The sequence below is a fragment of the Aspergillus nomiae genome, assembly GCF_001204775.2.
Source record: "Aspergillus nomiae NRRL 13137 chromosome Unknown contig00264, whole genome shotgun sequence".
In the NCBI taxonomy this organism is placed as follows: domain Eukaryota; kingdom Fungi; phylum Ascomycota; class Eurotiomycetes; order Eurotiales; family Aspergillaceae; genus Aspergillus; species Aspergillus nomiae.
Genome location: NW_015378319.1, coordinates 27,958 through 44,963, shown reverse-complemented (window position 1 = coordinate 44,963; position 17,006 = coordinate 27,958). Strand labels below are relative to the sequence as shown.

The 17,006-nt window shown below is 50.8% G+C and overlaps 5 protein-coding genes across 5 annotated transcripts; 3 read left to right on the top strand and 2 right to left on the bottom strand.

Annotated features, from left to right (window-relative positions):
* Window positions 1-787: 787 nt before the first annotated feature.
* On the top strand, window positions 788-1,622 carry sld5 (putative GINS DNA replication complex subunit Sld5; the record flags this gene model as incomplete). Its single annotated transcript, XM_015553817.1, has 2 exons — window positions 788-923; window positions 994-1,622. The coding sequence occupies 2 exons, from the start codon at window positions 788-790 to the stop codon at window positions 1,620-1,622; spliced, it is 765 nt and encodes a 254-aa protein (XP_015404422.1).
* A 513-nt stretch (window positions 1,623-2,135) lies between these two features.
* ANOM_008560 (cullin family protein) lies at window positions 2,136-4,868 on the bottom strand (the record flags this gene model as incomplete). Its single annotated transcript, XM_015553816.1, has 4 exons — window positions 2,136-2,307; window positions 2,371-4,235; window positions 4,290-4,676; window positions 4,827-4,868. The coding sequence occupies 4 exons, from the start codon at window positions 4,866-4,868 to the stop codon at window positions 2,136-2,138; spliced, it is 2,466 nt and encodes an 821-aa protein (XP_015404421.1).
* A 429-nt stretch (window positions 4,869-5,297) lies between these two features.
* ANOM_008559 (DNL-type zinc finger protein) lies at window positions 5,298-5,882 on the top strand (the record flags this gene model as incomplete). The annotated part of the gene is made up of 1 exon (XM_015553815.1): window positions 5,298-5,882. The coding sequence occupies one exon, from the start codon at window positions 5,298-5,300 to the stop codon at window positions 5,880-5,882; it is 585 nt and encodes a 194-aa protein (XP_015404427.1).
* A 330-nt stretch (window positions 5,883-6,212) lies between these two features.
* Window positions 6,213-14,110, bottom strand: ANOM_008558 (putative HEAT repeat protein (DRIM); the record flags this gene model as incomplete). The annotated part of the gene is made up of 3 exons (XM_015553814.1): window positions 6,213-10,562; window positions 10,649-12,701; window positions 12,756-14,110. 3 exons carry the CDS (start codon window positions 14,108-14,110, stop codon window positions 6,213-6,215), a joined length of 7,758 nt encoding a protein of 2,585 aa, XP_015404428.1.
* Window positions 14,111-14,553: 443 nt separating this feature from the next.
* On the top strand, window positions 14,554-16,266 carry ANOM_008557 (CwfJ domain protein; the record flags this gene model as incomplete). The annotated part of the gene is made up of 2 exons (XM_015553813.1): window positions 14,554-14,567; window positions 14,625-16,266. The coding sequence occupies 2 exons, from the start codon at window positions 14,554-14,556 to the stop codon at window positions 16,264-16,266; spliced, it is 1,656 nt and encodes a 551-aa protein (XP_015404431.1).
* Between the last annotated feature and the right edge of the window lie 740 nt (window positions 16,267-17,006).

The following is a 17,006-nucleotide window of genomic DNA, read 5'->3' as shown; positions in this document are numbered from 1 at the left end:
CCATGCACCTCATGCCGGCCGGCACTTTGTTAACGTTTAGCGGATCCGATTCTTTCCTTGATTTCTGACCATTGGCCCTACACTTATTTCCTATGTCTTGAACGATTTTCCTACATTATTCGCCCTTCCACTTTGCATTGGGCCTGATCGCTATGATACCACGCCACCACCTGGCAGTTCCTCTTCTTGGATCTTTCCTTATTTTCTCCTTACTGTCTTTTAATCCTCCCTCCCTATGCTCTTGTATAACAAGCGAGGGAGCGACTCAACTCCTCGCCGTACAATGTACATATTGATGTACGGCTCGTCAGAAGGGCGATAATCCCCATGCATGGCAGCGACCCCAAAAGCGATCGCCCTGAGTGGGCAGATCTAATAGCTTTGGGAGTGTCGATGCAGCTGTACATAAACAAAACTCCCGCGTCGGTGAACTGACATCTAATGGGAAGGCCGGGGGATTAAGAATTAAAAGATAATTTCCTTTGTTGGAATTGAATGAAATGACTTGAAGAATTCGCTTGCATGCTCGAGTAATTTTAATGGATATCACATCACGTAGTGTACGGTGTAATGTAGTTAGTTATGCGCATCCACTTTATATACTTGCGGGGAGTAGCCTGAGGCAACCTTAATTTTAGTCTCCGCCGCCTCCTTCGATTCCGCTCCGCCTCCCACATTTTATTCCACTCCGTCGAGCTCTCTTCCGCCCCAATGCTACGCGGCGCTTAATGAATTGTACCCCCCACCATGGATATCGACGACATCCTTGCCTCCGTTGACCGCAACGATGTTTCGTCTCCCGAATCCGCCCAACTGGACCACCAGCTGCTCACGCGCTTCTGGGTCGCCGAGCGCGGCGTGTCAGAGCTTCTCCCATGGCCGGCGGCCTGATGAACCGAATGATGGAGCGAGTCCGCAAGCAGGTAGGCCCACCACCAACCTCCAACCCCCGGCCTCCCAGCCCATTCTAACCCAACCTCAAACCCCGTACAGATCGAAACAATCGAAGACCTAGCCGCCTCCTCCTCAGACCCACCACCACCACCACCAGTAACAGCAGCAACCCAACCCTAAACCTCAAACTCTCCATCCTCCAAACCGACCTCTCCAGAACCCAATACCTCCTCCGCTCCATCCTCCGCCAACGCCTCTCCAAACTCACAAAACACAGCATGCACTACCTCCTCCGCATCAGCTCCGCCTCCCAGCAACAAACCCCGGCCGACTCCCAACCCAACGACCAGCAGCAGCCCGAAGACTCCATCCCCGACCTAACCGCCGTGCAGGACCCCTCGCCGCTGTCGACACAGGAGCTGGGCTTCTTGCGCGCGCACCAGACGCTGCTGGCGGGGCACTTCGGGGCGTCGTTTTTGGGTTCCTTTCCCGCGCAGCTGAGACGGCTCGATGATAATGCCGGCGGCGTGAGTATGGTGCAGGGCCCGGATGCCAGGGAGGTCGTTCTCGTGAGGTGTCTGGTCGAGAGGGTCGGCGTTGTTGTGCCGCCGGGCGATGGCGTCGAGGTTGAGACCGTCGGCGAGGAGATGCGCATGGGCGATGTTTGGGTCGTCAGGTGGGAGGGGGTCAGGGAGGCTTGGGAACGGGGGGAGGTGGAGGTTCTTTGATCTCTCTTTCTGTTTCTTTCTGCTTTGTTTGTGATGGTGGTTGTTGGGGTGGATGGGGTTTTGGTTGGTGTGTTGGTGGTGGAATGCATGTATATATGTCGCTGATGCATCGTGGCGTTTGGGGTTGGTCACTTGTGATACCTGATTTTTCTTGTTGCATTTCGGATATAGAATGTATGTATGTGGTGCTTGTTTATGTTTATGGGGTATGCTAGGTTGAACTTGGCTTGGATGTTGTGTTCCGTAACTGATGGTGTCACTATACATCGCTCAGCTCAGCCTGGAGCGTCGTTCTTCATAACCCTATTCTAGTAATTCGATATTCTCCGAGGATGCAGTAGAAGTAAAAACGCCACACGATCTATAGCATGAACAATATCCGCCGTTGCGCCTGACCGCTAAGCCCAAATCACTGTCCATGCACAAATAACAACGCCCAAGAAAGGAATAAAGGAATTGGCACGCAATTGACCAGGAGTCATTCTGTGTAGTAAACAAAGTGGCTAGGGATTCTTAAGCGACGTATCCATAAGTGGGCGGGTCTTCTCCGACTCGTTCGAGATACTCGCGGTCGATCAAGCTCTCGATACGCCGCTTGATCATGTTCACGTCTGGAACGAAACGAGCGGACAGTTGGCTTAGGACCTCGCTCATGAGCTTGGAGTGGACCAGTGTTTTTCGTTGTCTAGATGGTGGGGATGTAGTTAGCTTTCTGCTATGATCGGATATATGGATTGGATTCACTTACTTCATGATTCGCACGACTGCAGCTTCGATGCTGGCGCCGCGCTCATCGTTCATTCGCTTCTCGGTTTCCTTTCTTTGGTCTTGGTTCTCTACCTTGTTGGCGCTGCCGCTGACAACACCGATACGGACTTTCATGAACGGACTCTGGAAGTCGTTGTTGAAGACGAATCGGTCGGTAGGTTTGACGTCCTTGCTCATGGGATCCTTCTTCAGGACCCGTGTCTTTGGCGCAACTGCAAGCGACTGCAGGTTGCGAATTAGATCATGGTCTGGGATCCTTGTCCGGGTCTGAATCTCCTCATATGTGAGAGACTCGCCCTGGGGAACGTCGTTGAAGAGTAGCAGGATTACCATGGCATATGTGGAGACATTAAGCTCATGGCGCTGGACCTTGCCGTTGGACCTGTGGAACGTGGCCCGGATATCTGCCGTGCCCATACTGGCCTGCCATGACAGCTTCCGGCCATTGTGCTTGCTAAGATAGAACTGTTCGAAGCTTTGTCTCAGGTTGTCGATTTCCTTGGGGAAAATGCAAGAAAGCTTAACTTCTTCGCCTTTAATACTTGACATGGCCTCCATGGGCCACATAGTACTCGTCAGGACATTGATTTCTAAATCAACGGGTTTCTGGTCGGGATCACCTGCCCGCCGGATATGCTCCTTGTAGCTAGCAGTCAAGTCCTCAGAAACCGTCATGTCCTTGAACATGGATTCAAGGCGTTGTGTGAACTGGTTTCCGACCTCCATCTTCATCTTGGATATCATCTGCCGTTCCGCATCCATGCTAACTGAGCGCTTCATCAGAAGACGCCGGGATAGGTGCTTCTTGTAGTACGCCTCAAAGAGATCCTTGTCCTTCACATAGCGTAGAAGGGTAATGCCGTTGTCCAAAAGAGCGTCCACTTCAGTCTCCGTTTTGCCTTTAATGCCCTTTTTCAAGTTCTCATCAAAGAAGAGCGACAGATACTCTGAGCTGCGCGTGTTTGAGTTGATAAACTCTGAGAAACTCGTCGTGATGGCGCTTTGCATCGTCGGGTCGGACCGGAATGATTGTTCCCAGATCTTGTCGAACTTGGTCTTCAACCCTAAGACATCATCGACCCACTTGATAGCGGACACCGTCTGCAGGTTCACAGGCTTCTCTGCAGGTTTCTTTCCACCCTCGGCGGTCTTTTCTGCCGATTTTGTGGGTTGAGCCTGTGCTGCTGCGATTGCCGACTTATTGATCTCATCACCCATCTCCACTATGCGCTTTTGAACGGCAACAGTTAAAGGAGTCTTCTTACTGTCCACCCTTGCGCTCAGTAGATAGACATTTCGTAGAACATCCATGCGGTCATGGTCGAGCATATTCTTGACACCAGTGCCCTCCAGGTTGATAACTTCCGCAATGTTTGAGCCGATCAGCTCTTTATCTAGTACGTCTTTAATCTTCGGCTCTGACAGTGGTGACAGTGTAGAGAGACAGCGCGCCCCTTCTTCCGCTATGCGGTCGGAGGCAGCTTTGCAGAATGTAGCAGCGTCTCCCGTCTCCAGCAGCCGCCGTCCTTCTGCTCTGTAGAAGACTTTACTCGTCTCAAGGAATGCCGGCTCGAACATAGTTAGGTAAAGCTTCGATGATTCCTCTTCAGTAATAGTTTCGTAAAGACCCTCCAGCATATAAATGCAATGCCGAATCAACGGCCGGTTTATCATCTGCCCTGACCGTTCCAGCTGGATCATAAAGAGCACAGTAGACTTGAGCACATCTGCGACCGTCGACTCTGAATCTGCACGGACCACAGATCGTAGCACAAAGTCACGAAATAAAGCCATAGATGCGACGTATATCGAAGGCTTCTTATGGTCTGCCGAAACGACTCGATCCTAGAACAACCCGGTCAGCTTTGATCTGTCAGACACATCAGCACGCGGCCATACCATGTACATGAGAACATCTGTAATCATTCCCATGGAGATCTGGTGATCCTCCCAGGCTTCCCTTAATACATCAAGAAACTTCTCTCCGGTATCCCTCCGCTCATTTTCCAGATCCTGGATTTCGCATTGGTCCTTCCCCTGGAGTAGAACCGATGAAATTGCCGCAGTCACCCGCTTCTGCACTTCGGTATCAAGCCATTCTTGCTCAAGCTTCTTGACCCGTTCATATAGCTCGTCACCGCGCATCATCAGCACGATGTTGTAGGCATTCCGGTATAGCTGCTCGAAAGAGAGATTGGACGCATCTTTCGTATGGATCTTCTTCAAAGACGTTGACAAGCCTTCCCAGTTTGTTTCAAAGTCATCGGTTTTATTGGTGTTCAGACCCTAATGCATCTTCGGTTAGTTGAGCCACTTCGATATAGTGCCGCTCAATGGCTTTCATAGTCCGAAGTACCGTAGACGGCGGCGTAGGACTTAATCCTTCTCCTGTTAAAGGGTCGGGATGATTATAACGGATCAGGAATGATAGCTTACCCTCCGCGGGGCACGGATCTTTTGCCTTGCCCTCATAGCCATCTTCCGCTATAGTGGCACTTTGCCATCCACTGCCTCGGTGTTGGTCTTGCGCGCGGGGCAGTCGAAGGAGCAGCTGGACTTGGGTGGGCACAGATTGAGTGGAGATTCAGACCTAATGTGGGATTTGCAAGCCTCAGTCAAAGAAGAGACCATCCAAAACAAACTCCTTTCAGCAGTTTCAGCGCTTCTTCGAAATAAGTGTGGAGTAGATGTACTGCAGACTGATACCGCGGAGGGCAGAGAAGGTGGAAAAACAAAAAGTCCGGCGCAAGTTGAACACTTTCTCCGTCATTGCCCTCCGCCGTTCTCACGACCATACCTTCAACTTTCGGGTTTCTACTAGGTCCTTGGGCAAGCAATTCCAGAGCCTAATACTTTAAGTCGGCGACTTTCATACCAATTCAATAGACTCATCTTCACGACCTCGCCATGCGCTCATTCACATCTTTCCCCCGAGGCCTCCGTGCCATCCAGAGCTCTCTTCCCCGAACTGCCATCTCGCGCCCTACATCCAGACCTTTCTCTCAACTCATCAACCGCTCCACCCGATCATCCCCCGCACTTTCCTGGGCAGCGGTCAGAATCTCCGTACCGGCCTCTACACTCCGTCACAACTCTAGCTCTGCGAGGCCTCTCACGGATCAGTCCGCGGACGCCGCCAGAGATGCGGAGAACGAAGAACAGAACAGGAAACGCCGGGAACAAGAACCGGCCTACCAAATTACCTTCACATGCAAGCCGTGCGGCGAGCGCTCGTCTCACCGGATGTCCAAGCAGGGTTATCACCGCGGGACGGTCGTGATCCGTTGTCCGTCCTGTAAGAATCGTCACATCATCAGCGATCACCTCAATATCTTCTACGACAAGAAGACGACATTGGAGGATATCTTGGCCGAACAGGGAAATAAACTGAAGCGGGGGTATGTGGAAGGAGACATGGAATTCTGGGATGATGGATCGGTGACCCCGAAGGAGGGTGAGGAGGCGAAGTCCGATCAGGGACAGTTGCCTTGATCTATCTGTCCCTGTGGGATTTTAATGGATAATGAAAAGAGGCCTGGCTGTCGGTTGCATATCTACATTCGAAGAGTTGCGCTACCAAAAGTCTGCATAGAGTTGCTGGTTCAAAAGATACATGGGTATACAGGCGTTGTTGGTTGTCCCGTTTAGATACCTCTGTGACATTATATACACTCTGCTCTTGCGACCTGTACTATTATTATAACTTCGATGGATATATTTTGTACTATAATAGCAAATAATCTATTCCGTTCCCCTCCGCTCAACGCCTTTTTTTTGTATAAACCTGTGTGTGAACATGTACAATCATGAATTCCACGTCTCTTACCAGCCTCGTCTCTTGCTGCGGTGCTCCATTCCTTTCTCCTTTCTCTTATCACGCTTGCGGTCGTTCCTCCGCTTCTTCTCACGTCCAAACCTTTCCGGCTCCGTCACTGCCTCAATACGTCTCTTAACACGACGGCCTTCACGTTTCTCCTTGATCTTCTCCTGGACGAGGGCCATTTGCTTCACAAACTCAGAGGTACCCAGCTTCTTCTGGATGAGGTCCAATACCTCATGGCAGTTCGACACCAGAGCCTTGTACGATTCTCTGAAGACCGGATCTGAGGAGCGGGGTGGCGGGATAGATGAATCAGTCATATGCTGAAGGGGGATGAGGATAATAGGGATAGATGGTTGGATCTGCTCTGCCTCAAGGTGGCGGCAAAGAGCTGCCAGAAGACCGATGGAAGCGGTCTTGGGGATCAACGATTCTGCCCTAGTGGTAAGAAGCTCCCTGCGCAGTACAGAAGACACTTGCTCGAAGATGTACCGAATAGCAGGCTTGGATGAGTCGACCGGCTGCTCCTCCTTATTCTCGTCATCGGATTCTTCACTGTCGCTAGCATCTGATTCGGCAGCCTTGTCACCCTTTCGAGTGAACTCGAGGCCATTCTGAGCGCAGCAGCGCGTAATGAAAATGATGTTGCGAACGGTTTGCATCGCAAGCTCCTCGCTGACGGCTGGAGTTCGAAGGCAGCGTACACTGGCACGGATCAGTTGCAGCATGGCGTCTCTATCCAGGGCCAATCCAGAGGCATTTTCCAAAGGCAATGAGCTGTAGCCATTAGTGGCATTCGACTTAGCCAAGTCCGCAAGCCAGGTTCCAACAAGGTTAGAAGCAGATGTTTTGACCCAGGCATGCGGGTAGAAGAGACATTCTCGGATAGCTGCCCAGTTCGTGGCACTTTCTTTGGCGAGCGCGATCGCAGGGACGCTCTTGCAGAGCTTTGCGTAGAGCTGGAGAGAGTAATAAAGCGTCTGCCAATTCTCAGTATCTTCAGCTTCTAGGACTGGCTGCATGATTGAAGGGAGAAGCTCTCTAACAAAACGAGCCTCCTTTTCCTTCGTCGTCTCTTCCGCCTCAAAGTAAATTCGCATAGCGTGTAGTCCAGTGCTGGTCAAAAGCAAGTTGTCTGTTTGTTCCAGCCATGAATGCAGAGGCACGAGAATGGTCTTCATCGTTTCGTTGTCTGCTCGGCTGTAGAATTGACTCAGCAAGGTTCCTGCGAGCTCTCTGCATTCTGCAGCATCATCATTCGCCATGACGATGACCACTGGCAAGAAAAATGTACCGACTATGTCTTGAGCGAGTTCCTGTCCAGTCTTCGACAGCAGAGTATGGATGGCTTCCATGACCGATTGACGACCCTCCGAGTGCTTGTACTCCAAGTTTTTGGCCAAGAAAGCCAGTTGTTTTGCCCACCTGTTCTTGGCCTGGGGGTACTCAATGAGGAAGTGAATGTATACACCTCGCGCTAGATCACGCGCAGAGCGGGTCTGGTTGGTGACCATCATGGTGGCAATATGGTCAACCAACTCGTACATTTCAGTGACAACGAACTTCCTAGACATAACAGCCCTGATGAAGTTGAACGTGATGCCTTGACGATCCGGCTCTTCAATGTCGGAAGTGAGGCGCTGCAGCAGATATGAAAGATGCCCGTCCCTGAGCTTTGTGGACTTTCTCTCCCGAAGCATAGCCGCAATCAACTTCAGCGATGCTTGGGCAGCTTCAGTGTTTGTACTCGGCGCCTCCTTGATGATCTTGACAGCCTCAGTGAGATACACGTGAGAGTTGTTATCAATCTCCGCAAGAGGAAGCTTGACCATGGTAGATAGCAGTCGAAGGGCCGAGATCTTGACTTCCTCCTGCCCTTGGACTAGCGAATCTCCAATGATAGGGAGGAACCCAGCCACATTGGCTGGCGTGAGTAGTGAGTCAAACTTGCTCAAGACCGAGCGAAGGACATCAAGGGCAAAACGAGTCAACTTGTGGACGTAAGAAGAAGTGGTGCCTCGTTTCTCGCCCCGCTTTGCTCCATGAAGCTTGATCAGAAAATGTTCTTCGGAAGCAGACAAAGCTTTCTTTTCAGTCTGCACCGGCCCCTGGTACGACTCCTTAATGACTTCATAGCAAAACATCAGGATGTCACGGTTTTCTACACCTGGGTTTCGCAAAAGACCAATACCGATTCTCCGCAAAAGCTCGTCAGCTTTCCTCACAATGATGGAGGTAAGCTTCTCTTTGAGGAGTGATTGCAAGGGCCTGATCAGATTCGCCAGATTCCGAACGGTGGAATTCTTCGCCAGCAGTTCAATAGAGTCATAACTCTTGTTGCTCTTCACTTCTTTCATCTTGCTCACGTAGTCCTCTGCATCCTTCTCCTGACCAACAGTGCCAAAGGTATCGTCCATCACCACAGCGCTCAGGTCTGCCAGACAGTAATCCAGGTCCCCTTGCTTGAATTCGTCCGTCGTGGCCACAAGCATAGAATGGACAGTGAAAGACAGAACGTGCAGCTGGTAACCCTTTGTGAGGGTAGTCCGGAGTTCCTTGAGTATGTAGCCGAAATACACAGGGCCCAATAGCAAGGCGATGTCGTTCAAAGTCTTCCTAGCAGTGTCTCTGGAATCTTGAGCGCGGCTCTTAAGAATGCTGCAAACGTCCAGAAGGACGGCTGGTAAGCGAATAGTCATGTCTTGCTCTGGCAACAATTTCAAAAGCTTGATGGTTGTCACTGAAGCTGGCAAACGCAAGCTCATCTGTGCTTCATCTTTATGGTGAACAAAGTTTGTCAGGAAGGGGGTAAAGTTCGTCGTCAGTTCGGATGCAACCTTGGCAGCAGAAGGAATTGTGCGAGCCAAAGTACACTGGGAAGGTACTGAAGTCTCAACTCCCTCCATTTGGTCTTCGGTCGTTTCCTTGGGCGCATTGATTTGATTCATTGCTGTGGTTAAGGCGTCAGACATTCTACCTAGAAGTCTCAAGATATTCTTTTCCATCTCTGGCTTGCTCTGCATGTAACCCTTATACCTACGGAAGATGGCCCTGAACTGGTTCCAGTCAAGCCACTCCGCAAGTGCTCCGATGGTCGCAACTGCCTCTGCGATCAGGTTGTGGGCAGCCTCATCAGCCTCTTCATCGAACACAAAATGCTCGTTAAGGGGAATGAAAATTGTGCTAATGTTTGAAGCCTGTAGTTTGCCCTTTGATGCCTCGGTAGCCAGACGTCGTAAGGCTCGCAGACGACGATGCTGTTGTATGTGGAGAACATTATTGAAAAACGAGGCTTCCTCGTCGTCATCAACAAGTAAATCACGCATATCCTGAACGTTAGGTCTGTCAGGATTCAGCTTGACGAAGTAGCCTAGCGCGGAGATAAATTCCATCCGAACTAGTTCTGATTTTTGGCGAATTCCGTTCTGTAATGAGGGGAATAAAACATCCTTTACGAGGGGCTCGAATTCCTCTACAGTGTTGTCAGTAACAAGAGTGGCCCGTTCCATGAATCGTTTCAATCCAAACGAAGCACTCGATCTGATGGCAAGCTCCTCATCGTCTTTGACATGGTAGAGCATGTTGTAGAGAACCGGCCGCCATTGCCTAGCATTGAACGTCTCCCAGAGCCCATCGTTGATCTCTCTGAAAGCCTGCAACCGACGTTCAAAGTCAACTTCCAGCCTCTTTCGAGAGACTGAGTTCAAGTCTTCACAAAGAGCAGCAACCTTGATAAGGTCGGGGTCGTGCTTGGCGAACGCAGAGAAAACCCTAGACAAGACCTCTCGGTTCGCTTCATCCTTGAAATAATCGAACATGGAGGAAACTGCATCAAACACCTCCTGGAAAAGTTTCAAATCTTCCTTAGGGTCGTACAGAGGCAAAAAGTGCTCGAGGATGCGCAGAAGGCCAGATTTCGTCTTGGGGGACACGCGGTCCGGAGGTTGACGGAGAAGATATGTGGTTATGTTAACCAAGCTTGACGTTTCCGTGGACGATTCAACACATGGGGCCAGTAGAGAAAGAGTCTGGACGCCAGATATTAAGACTGGTCGGGAAGGGCCGCGCCTCAGCAAGTTACCCATGTGAGAAAGGGTGTGGTCTAAATAAGGTGCCAAAACCACCGATCGAATTTCATCAGCAGGAATATCGCTCATTTCCTCCTGCTCTCTGAGTTCCTTCCCAGTTGCCAGTCCGACTAATGGCACTAGAATCTCATCCATGATAAACACCTTGACTTCATCACGGGTGGAGTCCACACCAAGACAGTCGACGACCTTTGTTAGAAGGGCATCATTATGTTGAACGAGATAGAAGGACGATCTGGGGGCAGTAGCCAGGTATGGAAGAGTCTAAGAAGACCAGAAACACCTTGGGTTGTTTCTGTCGCAAAGTTTTCGAGTCTAGGGTTGATCGTCTCGTTGAAGATCACACGAACGAAGGGTGTCCAGTCTCGGTCCAGCGAGACAGAGAATATAAGGTCCAGGCACTTAATGCATGTAGACCGGATATTACGCAACACTGTCAATAGCTTCGTTTCTTCGTTTTCTGGTTGCGACTTTTCCAATTCACGACATGCCCGAACGAGGCAGTAAAGGACGACTTCCATAGACCGCTCTGCGTAAGGTGTCATCTTGGTTTGGAGTGACTCAAAGACCGTTTCGATCATCCTTAATAGACCCATTTGCCTCCTTGGACTTGCCAGCTCTCGTGTGAACACTTCCTGGTCAATTTCACCATTTTGGATCAAGTGAACGTCGCCCAGAGGGCCGAAGGAGATCTGGATGAAGAGTTGGAACTCGTTGTCAGGCAACTGGGCCAAGGTTCTCAGAACTGCTTTTCGCCGTCCTGCTTGCCCAGCCTGACTTGCGCTCGCGCCAGCCTTTGAGATCATTCGTCCATAGAGAAGTCGGAGGAGAACAGGAAGGAGTTCGTCCCTGTGTGCTTCTTCAATCAAACTATCCTCCCCGCCAACCTGAACGAACGCCGAGAGCTCGTCCCTGAACCGCGATTCGTCAAGAATATTCAAAAGGTTCTCCTTGTATGGCAAAATACCCTGGGCTTTCCAAGTGAAAAGAGCTTTGAGAGCAGCCTTCTGAATCTCAGAATTTCCGTGACACAACAATCCAAGAACTGCATCGTGAACCTCGGAAGCTCTGAACAGGACACGGGGGTTTAAGTACTGGCCGAAAAGGCCAAGGAAGGCCAGTCGATCATGGAATCCCCAAGGAATGTAAGAGGTAGACTCGGAAGACTTCAGGTCAGTCGCTGAAGGGATGTCTTCTTCATCGCGTGTTGCCCAGGACAAGAACAAGGGAACAACCTGGCGCGACCGTTTTTCGGCGATGTTTGGCGCAGCATTAAGAACACGTAAAGCTTGAGTTCGAGGGGCAGCTGGGATAACCTCCGAGAATTGATGGTCTTTTTCGAGCCGCTGTGTTAACATGGAGATGGGCTCGGCGGCCTCGAAATTCGTGGTGCCAACACTTTCCACCTTGGCTGCATTAAAGCACTGGTATTCTCCAGACACGAAAGAGTCCGCATTAGGATCTTCTTCAGTGTCTTCGGCGGATGTTGGGGAACCTCTCTCTTGAAGCCACTGGATAGCCAGATCCGAAACGATCTTCTCTCCATCTGCGTGCTCGCTGATCGACTTCAAGGCAGCGGCAGAGTCATCCCACAACGGAGCCATCTTCTTTGAGAAAAGACCGAACAAGAAATTCGGGATCAACCTAGACATCCATCTCCGCGATGCCACCTGTGGATAAGACATAGCCATCTTACGTACGTGCATGGCCAGCTCTCTGGCGGACTGTAGCGTAAGGGGGCTTTCTTCAATTTGAATGGCCAAGGATATGAGGGACGTGTCGTCGCCCGACGCTTGAACGATTTCCTGCAGGATTTTGAGGGATACCAGTCTCAACTCGTGGGACGGCCCGGCAAGATTGGTGATTAGAACATCCGCGAACTCAGCGAGGGCAGGCTTGTTCAGATCAAGTTCTTTGGAGCAAGCTGAGACATAAGCCAAGGTTGCCTCGAGAAAAACGGGAAGACGAGAATATATGGAAGCGACGTTGCTGATCTGATCCCAGAGGTTCGAGTCGACTTCGCCGCAGGTCGACGCCAGCTCCACATATGCCTTGAAGCCCTGACCGACGAAAAACTTGGTTGACAGAGATGGCTCAGATTCATCGCTCTTCAGTGCACGAGATACGTGATCATGGAGACTTTGGGTCATGTCGGGGAGGAGGGAAGGTTCGGTGGACAAGGACAGGGCACTGGGAAGCTTCGAATATGCGTTTAGAAGTGTTACCTCTGTTTCCCCGGGACGCTGGGTTTTCAAGGTCTTCTTGATTTTAGCCTTCCAAGGGGCTGGACAAGAGATGTAGCCAGGCTTCGAAACTTCTGATGTGATGCAGCCGGCTTGATTCAACCGAAGCAAGATCAAACAAAGTTCGTACTCTCGCTCCTTCCATGAAGTGTTGACAAACCTATTCAAGAATTAGTAACCAATGATAAGAGGATATACAGCTTGGGGCTCTTACTTCTGGAAGTAAGGAAGTATCACGCTATGAAACCGCTCTGCGCCCCATTCCGAAAAAGTGGCGCAGAATGACAGGAAGTAGTTCGCAAGAGGCTCGCTTGTCACCGTCTCCATGGTCGTACGCATAAATGGCAGCAATTCATCCATAGGTGAAACTTGGAGGGCATATGCCACCGCAATGAGAAGTTGAGGTGTCGCGTCGGCATAGACATCAGGCGCGGCGGCGGCGGTTTGCAGGAGAAGTAACAAGGTCTGGTGTACATTTTTCCAGTTCTTCACTCGCAAGCCCTTGCGAGTAGAAACACAGACGAGGATTAGGCGGCAGCATGCCATGGCACGTCGTTTGTCAGCTTTCCGGCAACGAGCCTCAATATGTGATTTGATCGTGTCCACTATGGGCTCAAAAGTGTCGGGAGTTGTGTTATGGATAATATTGGTCAAAATGCCGCTTGCAACATCCAGGCCCAGGCTACTACGCAGGTCATCATCCGTAGACATGTTTTCCAGAACAGCGCTGAAGATATCAATGCCATTGGAGTGGAGACCATACTTGACACCCTTTATGGCGTCAGAAAACATGGCCATGAGCCCTTCCTTATATATCTCGACATTCTTATTGTCCGCTGCCGTCTGATGCAAATCGTCGAGTAAGAATGAAATCGCACGCTGAAGAGGTGTAGTGTTCTTATAATAGACTAATCCTGCCTTGCGAATGAGAAATGACATTGACTCTGCGGCAAATCGCGCCACAAATGGCTTCTGTCGTTCTTTTCCGAGATACGGGGTCATGATGCCTAGAAGCTGTCTCAGGTCCGGAACTAAGAGCCGCGAAAGGAATTTGAAAATCCATGCAAGACATGTGAAGCTCCATTCAACGACCTCAACCTCAGGGTGAGTAGCAGCTACGGAGGCCACGAGGGTCACCGAAGTAGCGAAATGCTTCTCAAATTTCGCACCGAGGTCCCTGGCAAACTGGGCAAGAAGACTCAGGAGCGGTTCCATGGACAGATGATCCCTCTTCTCAATGAATTCCACCAACAAGCTCATTATCTTTTCTTCATGATACAGGATCTGAACCAAACTCTCGCATAGCGGGTTAACGCGACGAGCAAACTGCACAAAGTTGTCGGACAGGTTCAACTCGGTCCAGTGATCGAATGCGGATCGGAAATGTGACGAGTTTTCGTCTCCTTCATCTTCCCCAAAACTCGGCCGGCGCACGCGGTGAATCGGATCGATCTTTAGCTTTGCGACACGCTGCGAGAAACCCTCGAACCGATAATTCTTTGTCGTCTCCGTTCCTTTCTTCACACGCTTCACGGGCTTTGCCCGCGAAGCTGACGACGCTGCGACCATCTTTGGGAGCGATGGCGGTGAGACGAGGCAGCGCCGTTCGAATATGGTTGTATTCCAAGAATTGGAATAAGTTGATAGTATACCTCTAGACAAAAAATTCATCGGCGCCGCAGTAGCATTATTCCGTGCGGAGATTAGCGGCGCTTGCAGGGAATATCCTCTAGCCTGATAAGGCTAATCGCAGTCACGTGGAGATTAAGCATGGTCCAAGCTCCCCGGACCGTTTTTGGCAAAAACTGTCGCATGTCCAGACGCGACGATAACGACGAGTCGGCATTTCATACTTTGAAGCCGATCCAGGAATTTGCTTTATATAGCGCTCGAAACTTCTATAGGTTTTGCGCTAGTTCAATCTTGCCTTACGCAAAGGCTTGACTGCTCAGAATACTATGGTCTGCTCGAACTTTGCATCATAGTACCGAAGCCGAACTACAACCTGAATAATGGCCTCCAAAATGTGAGTCCGAAAGCTCCATAGAGCATAACCCGCGCAGTCCACTGACACATATCCCAGAATTGTAATTGGTGGCGTGAACTGCCAGCTCCGAGAAGTATTCACGAAGCTGGCCAAACTCCACGTGAAGCAATCCTTCTCATTTGCGATTGTTGTCGGCGACCTATTCGGCGACTGCTCGACAGAGCAGGAACTGGATGAGATCTCTGCGCTGTTCCAAGGGAGTATCAGCGTGCCGCTCCCGACCTACTTCACCTTGGGTAGTCGGCCTCTCCCCACCAGGGTGATTGAAAGAATCGAGGCGAACGACGAAGTCTGCCCAAACCTTTATTTCCTGGGCAAACGCGGCACTCTCAAGACCTCAGAGGGTATCCGGCTCGTCGCTCTAGGCGGCAACCTGGAGACAGAAAACCCATCCTCCGACAAGTATCACCCAAGCTACGCAGAGTCAGACGCCAGGGCGCTCTACGGTGCCCACAGCGCCGATATCCTCCTCACCCATCAATGGCCGAAGGGGATCCGCACACGCTCCCAAGTCCCGATCCCAGAGGAAGCAACCAAACCCGAAGAAGTACAATGCATCGCAGACCTCTGCTCAACCCTAAAACCTCGCTACCACCTCTCCTCAACGGCCGAGTTCTTCTACGAACGAGAACCCTTCTTCCACCTGCCCCCGGAAGACAACCCCGACGCCAAACCCCTAACCCGCTTCATCAGCCTCGCATCCTACAACAACCCCTCCAAGCAAAAATGGATGTACGCATTCACGCTCGACCCCAAAGCCCTCCACCCATTAACCATCCCCACCGGCGCCACCGCCTCCCCGCTGGCCCCCGTGCAAACCAAACGCAAGCCCCTCACCAGCCAAAAAGAATCCTACAGCCGCTTTGCCGTCGACGACGAGGGCAGTAACCGTCCCCGCAAGCGTGCCCGCGGGCCCCCACCAGGCCCGGACCAGTGCTTCTTCTGCCTCTCCAACCCCAACATCGCAACCCACCTCATCACCTCCATCGGCAACGAAGCCTACCTCACGACAGCCAAGGGGCCCCTCCCCACCGCCAAAACCTTCCCAACGCTCGGCTTCCCAGGCCACATGCTCATCATCCCATTCACCCACACACCAACGCTATCCAGCATCGCAGACGAGCAATCGCGGCTCGCAACCTACACAGAAATGCACCGTTACCGACAAGCGCTGCACTCCATGCTCAGATCCAAAACTAACAGCTCCCTGGGCGCCGTCACCTGGGAAGTCAGCCGCGGCAACGGCATCCACACCCACTGGCAATTCCTGCCCGTCCCCGCCGACCTCATCACCCGCGGCCTCGTCACCGCCGCCTTCAAAGTCGAAGCAGAGAACCTCAAATACCCCAAGTTCGAGTCCCCGTCATCGTCCAGCGATCCCAGCGCCGAGCCGGGCGATTTCTTCCGCGTCTGGATCTGGGGTCCGAACAAGAACCCTAACTCTGACTCTGGCGCTGACTCTGGTGCCGACACGGAGACAGAGAAAACGCTGCTCTTACCGCTTGGGCCCGAGTTCAGGTTCGATCTCCAGTTTGGGCGCAGGGTGATGGCGAAGTTGATGGAGCTGGAGGGCCGGATTAATTGGAAGAATGATGTGCAGTCGCAGGCAGAGGAGGAGGCGGATGCTACGGCTTTTAAGGATGCGTTTAAGGAGTTTGATTTTACGTTGGAAGAATAAGTGTGATCTACGGGGGGTTTTTTGTAATATAGTTGTTTATAGAGACTCTTTTTGGTGTGTTTGAAAAGTGTGTGGGCTGTTTGAGCGTGTGGGTATTGGATATATATGTGAGTGTGTGCTGCGTTGTTTGTATCCATTATCTCTTGAGCTTGCCAGGGACACAGGGACAAAATGTAACACTGCCACTCTGATAACGATATATATTCGTGTCTTCTTTCTATTGGTATAGTGCTTCACTATTCAATAGGGTGTCCGGCTTATTTGAAGAGGCGAAATGGTGGAAATGCATAGACGTAATAGAATAAAACCATACATATTGTGAAGCTATCATTGTCATCCAAAGAACATAAAGTCGAGTATCCTATCAATCGTTCATCGAATAGAATAGCATGTACATACAAACACATGAAGTGAGAAAGTCATGAGACGGTCTTTTCCAACGCCAAGCCAAACAGAAGCGAAAGGTAACAGGAAAGAATAGAGGTTAGAAGAAAGCCCACATATCTCCAATTGATTGTATTGATCAATGTACATTTCGGTGATCAACACTCATAATGTACGGTGGCGTTCAGTGGTTTGGTTCTGTACAGAAAGATAAAATGTCCAAAATCACCATAAAAATGTCCACCAAATGAATCAAACGTGTCATATCCTATAGAGCAGAACGGGGTGGTGATACCAGGTAGTAAGCGTAATTTCCACACATTGTACAAGAACGCCAACTATATCGACTGTATGTA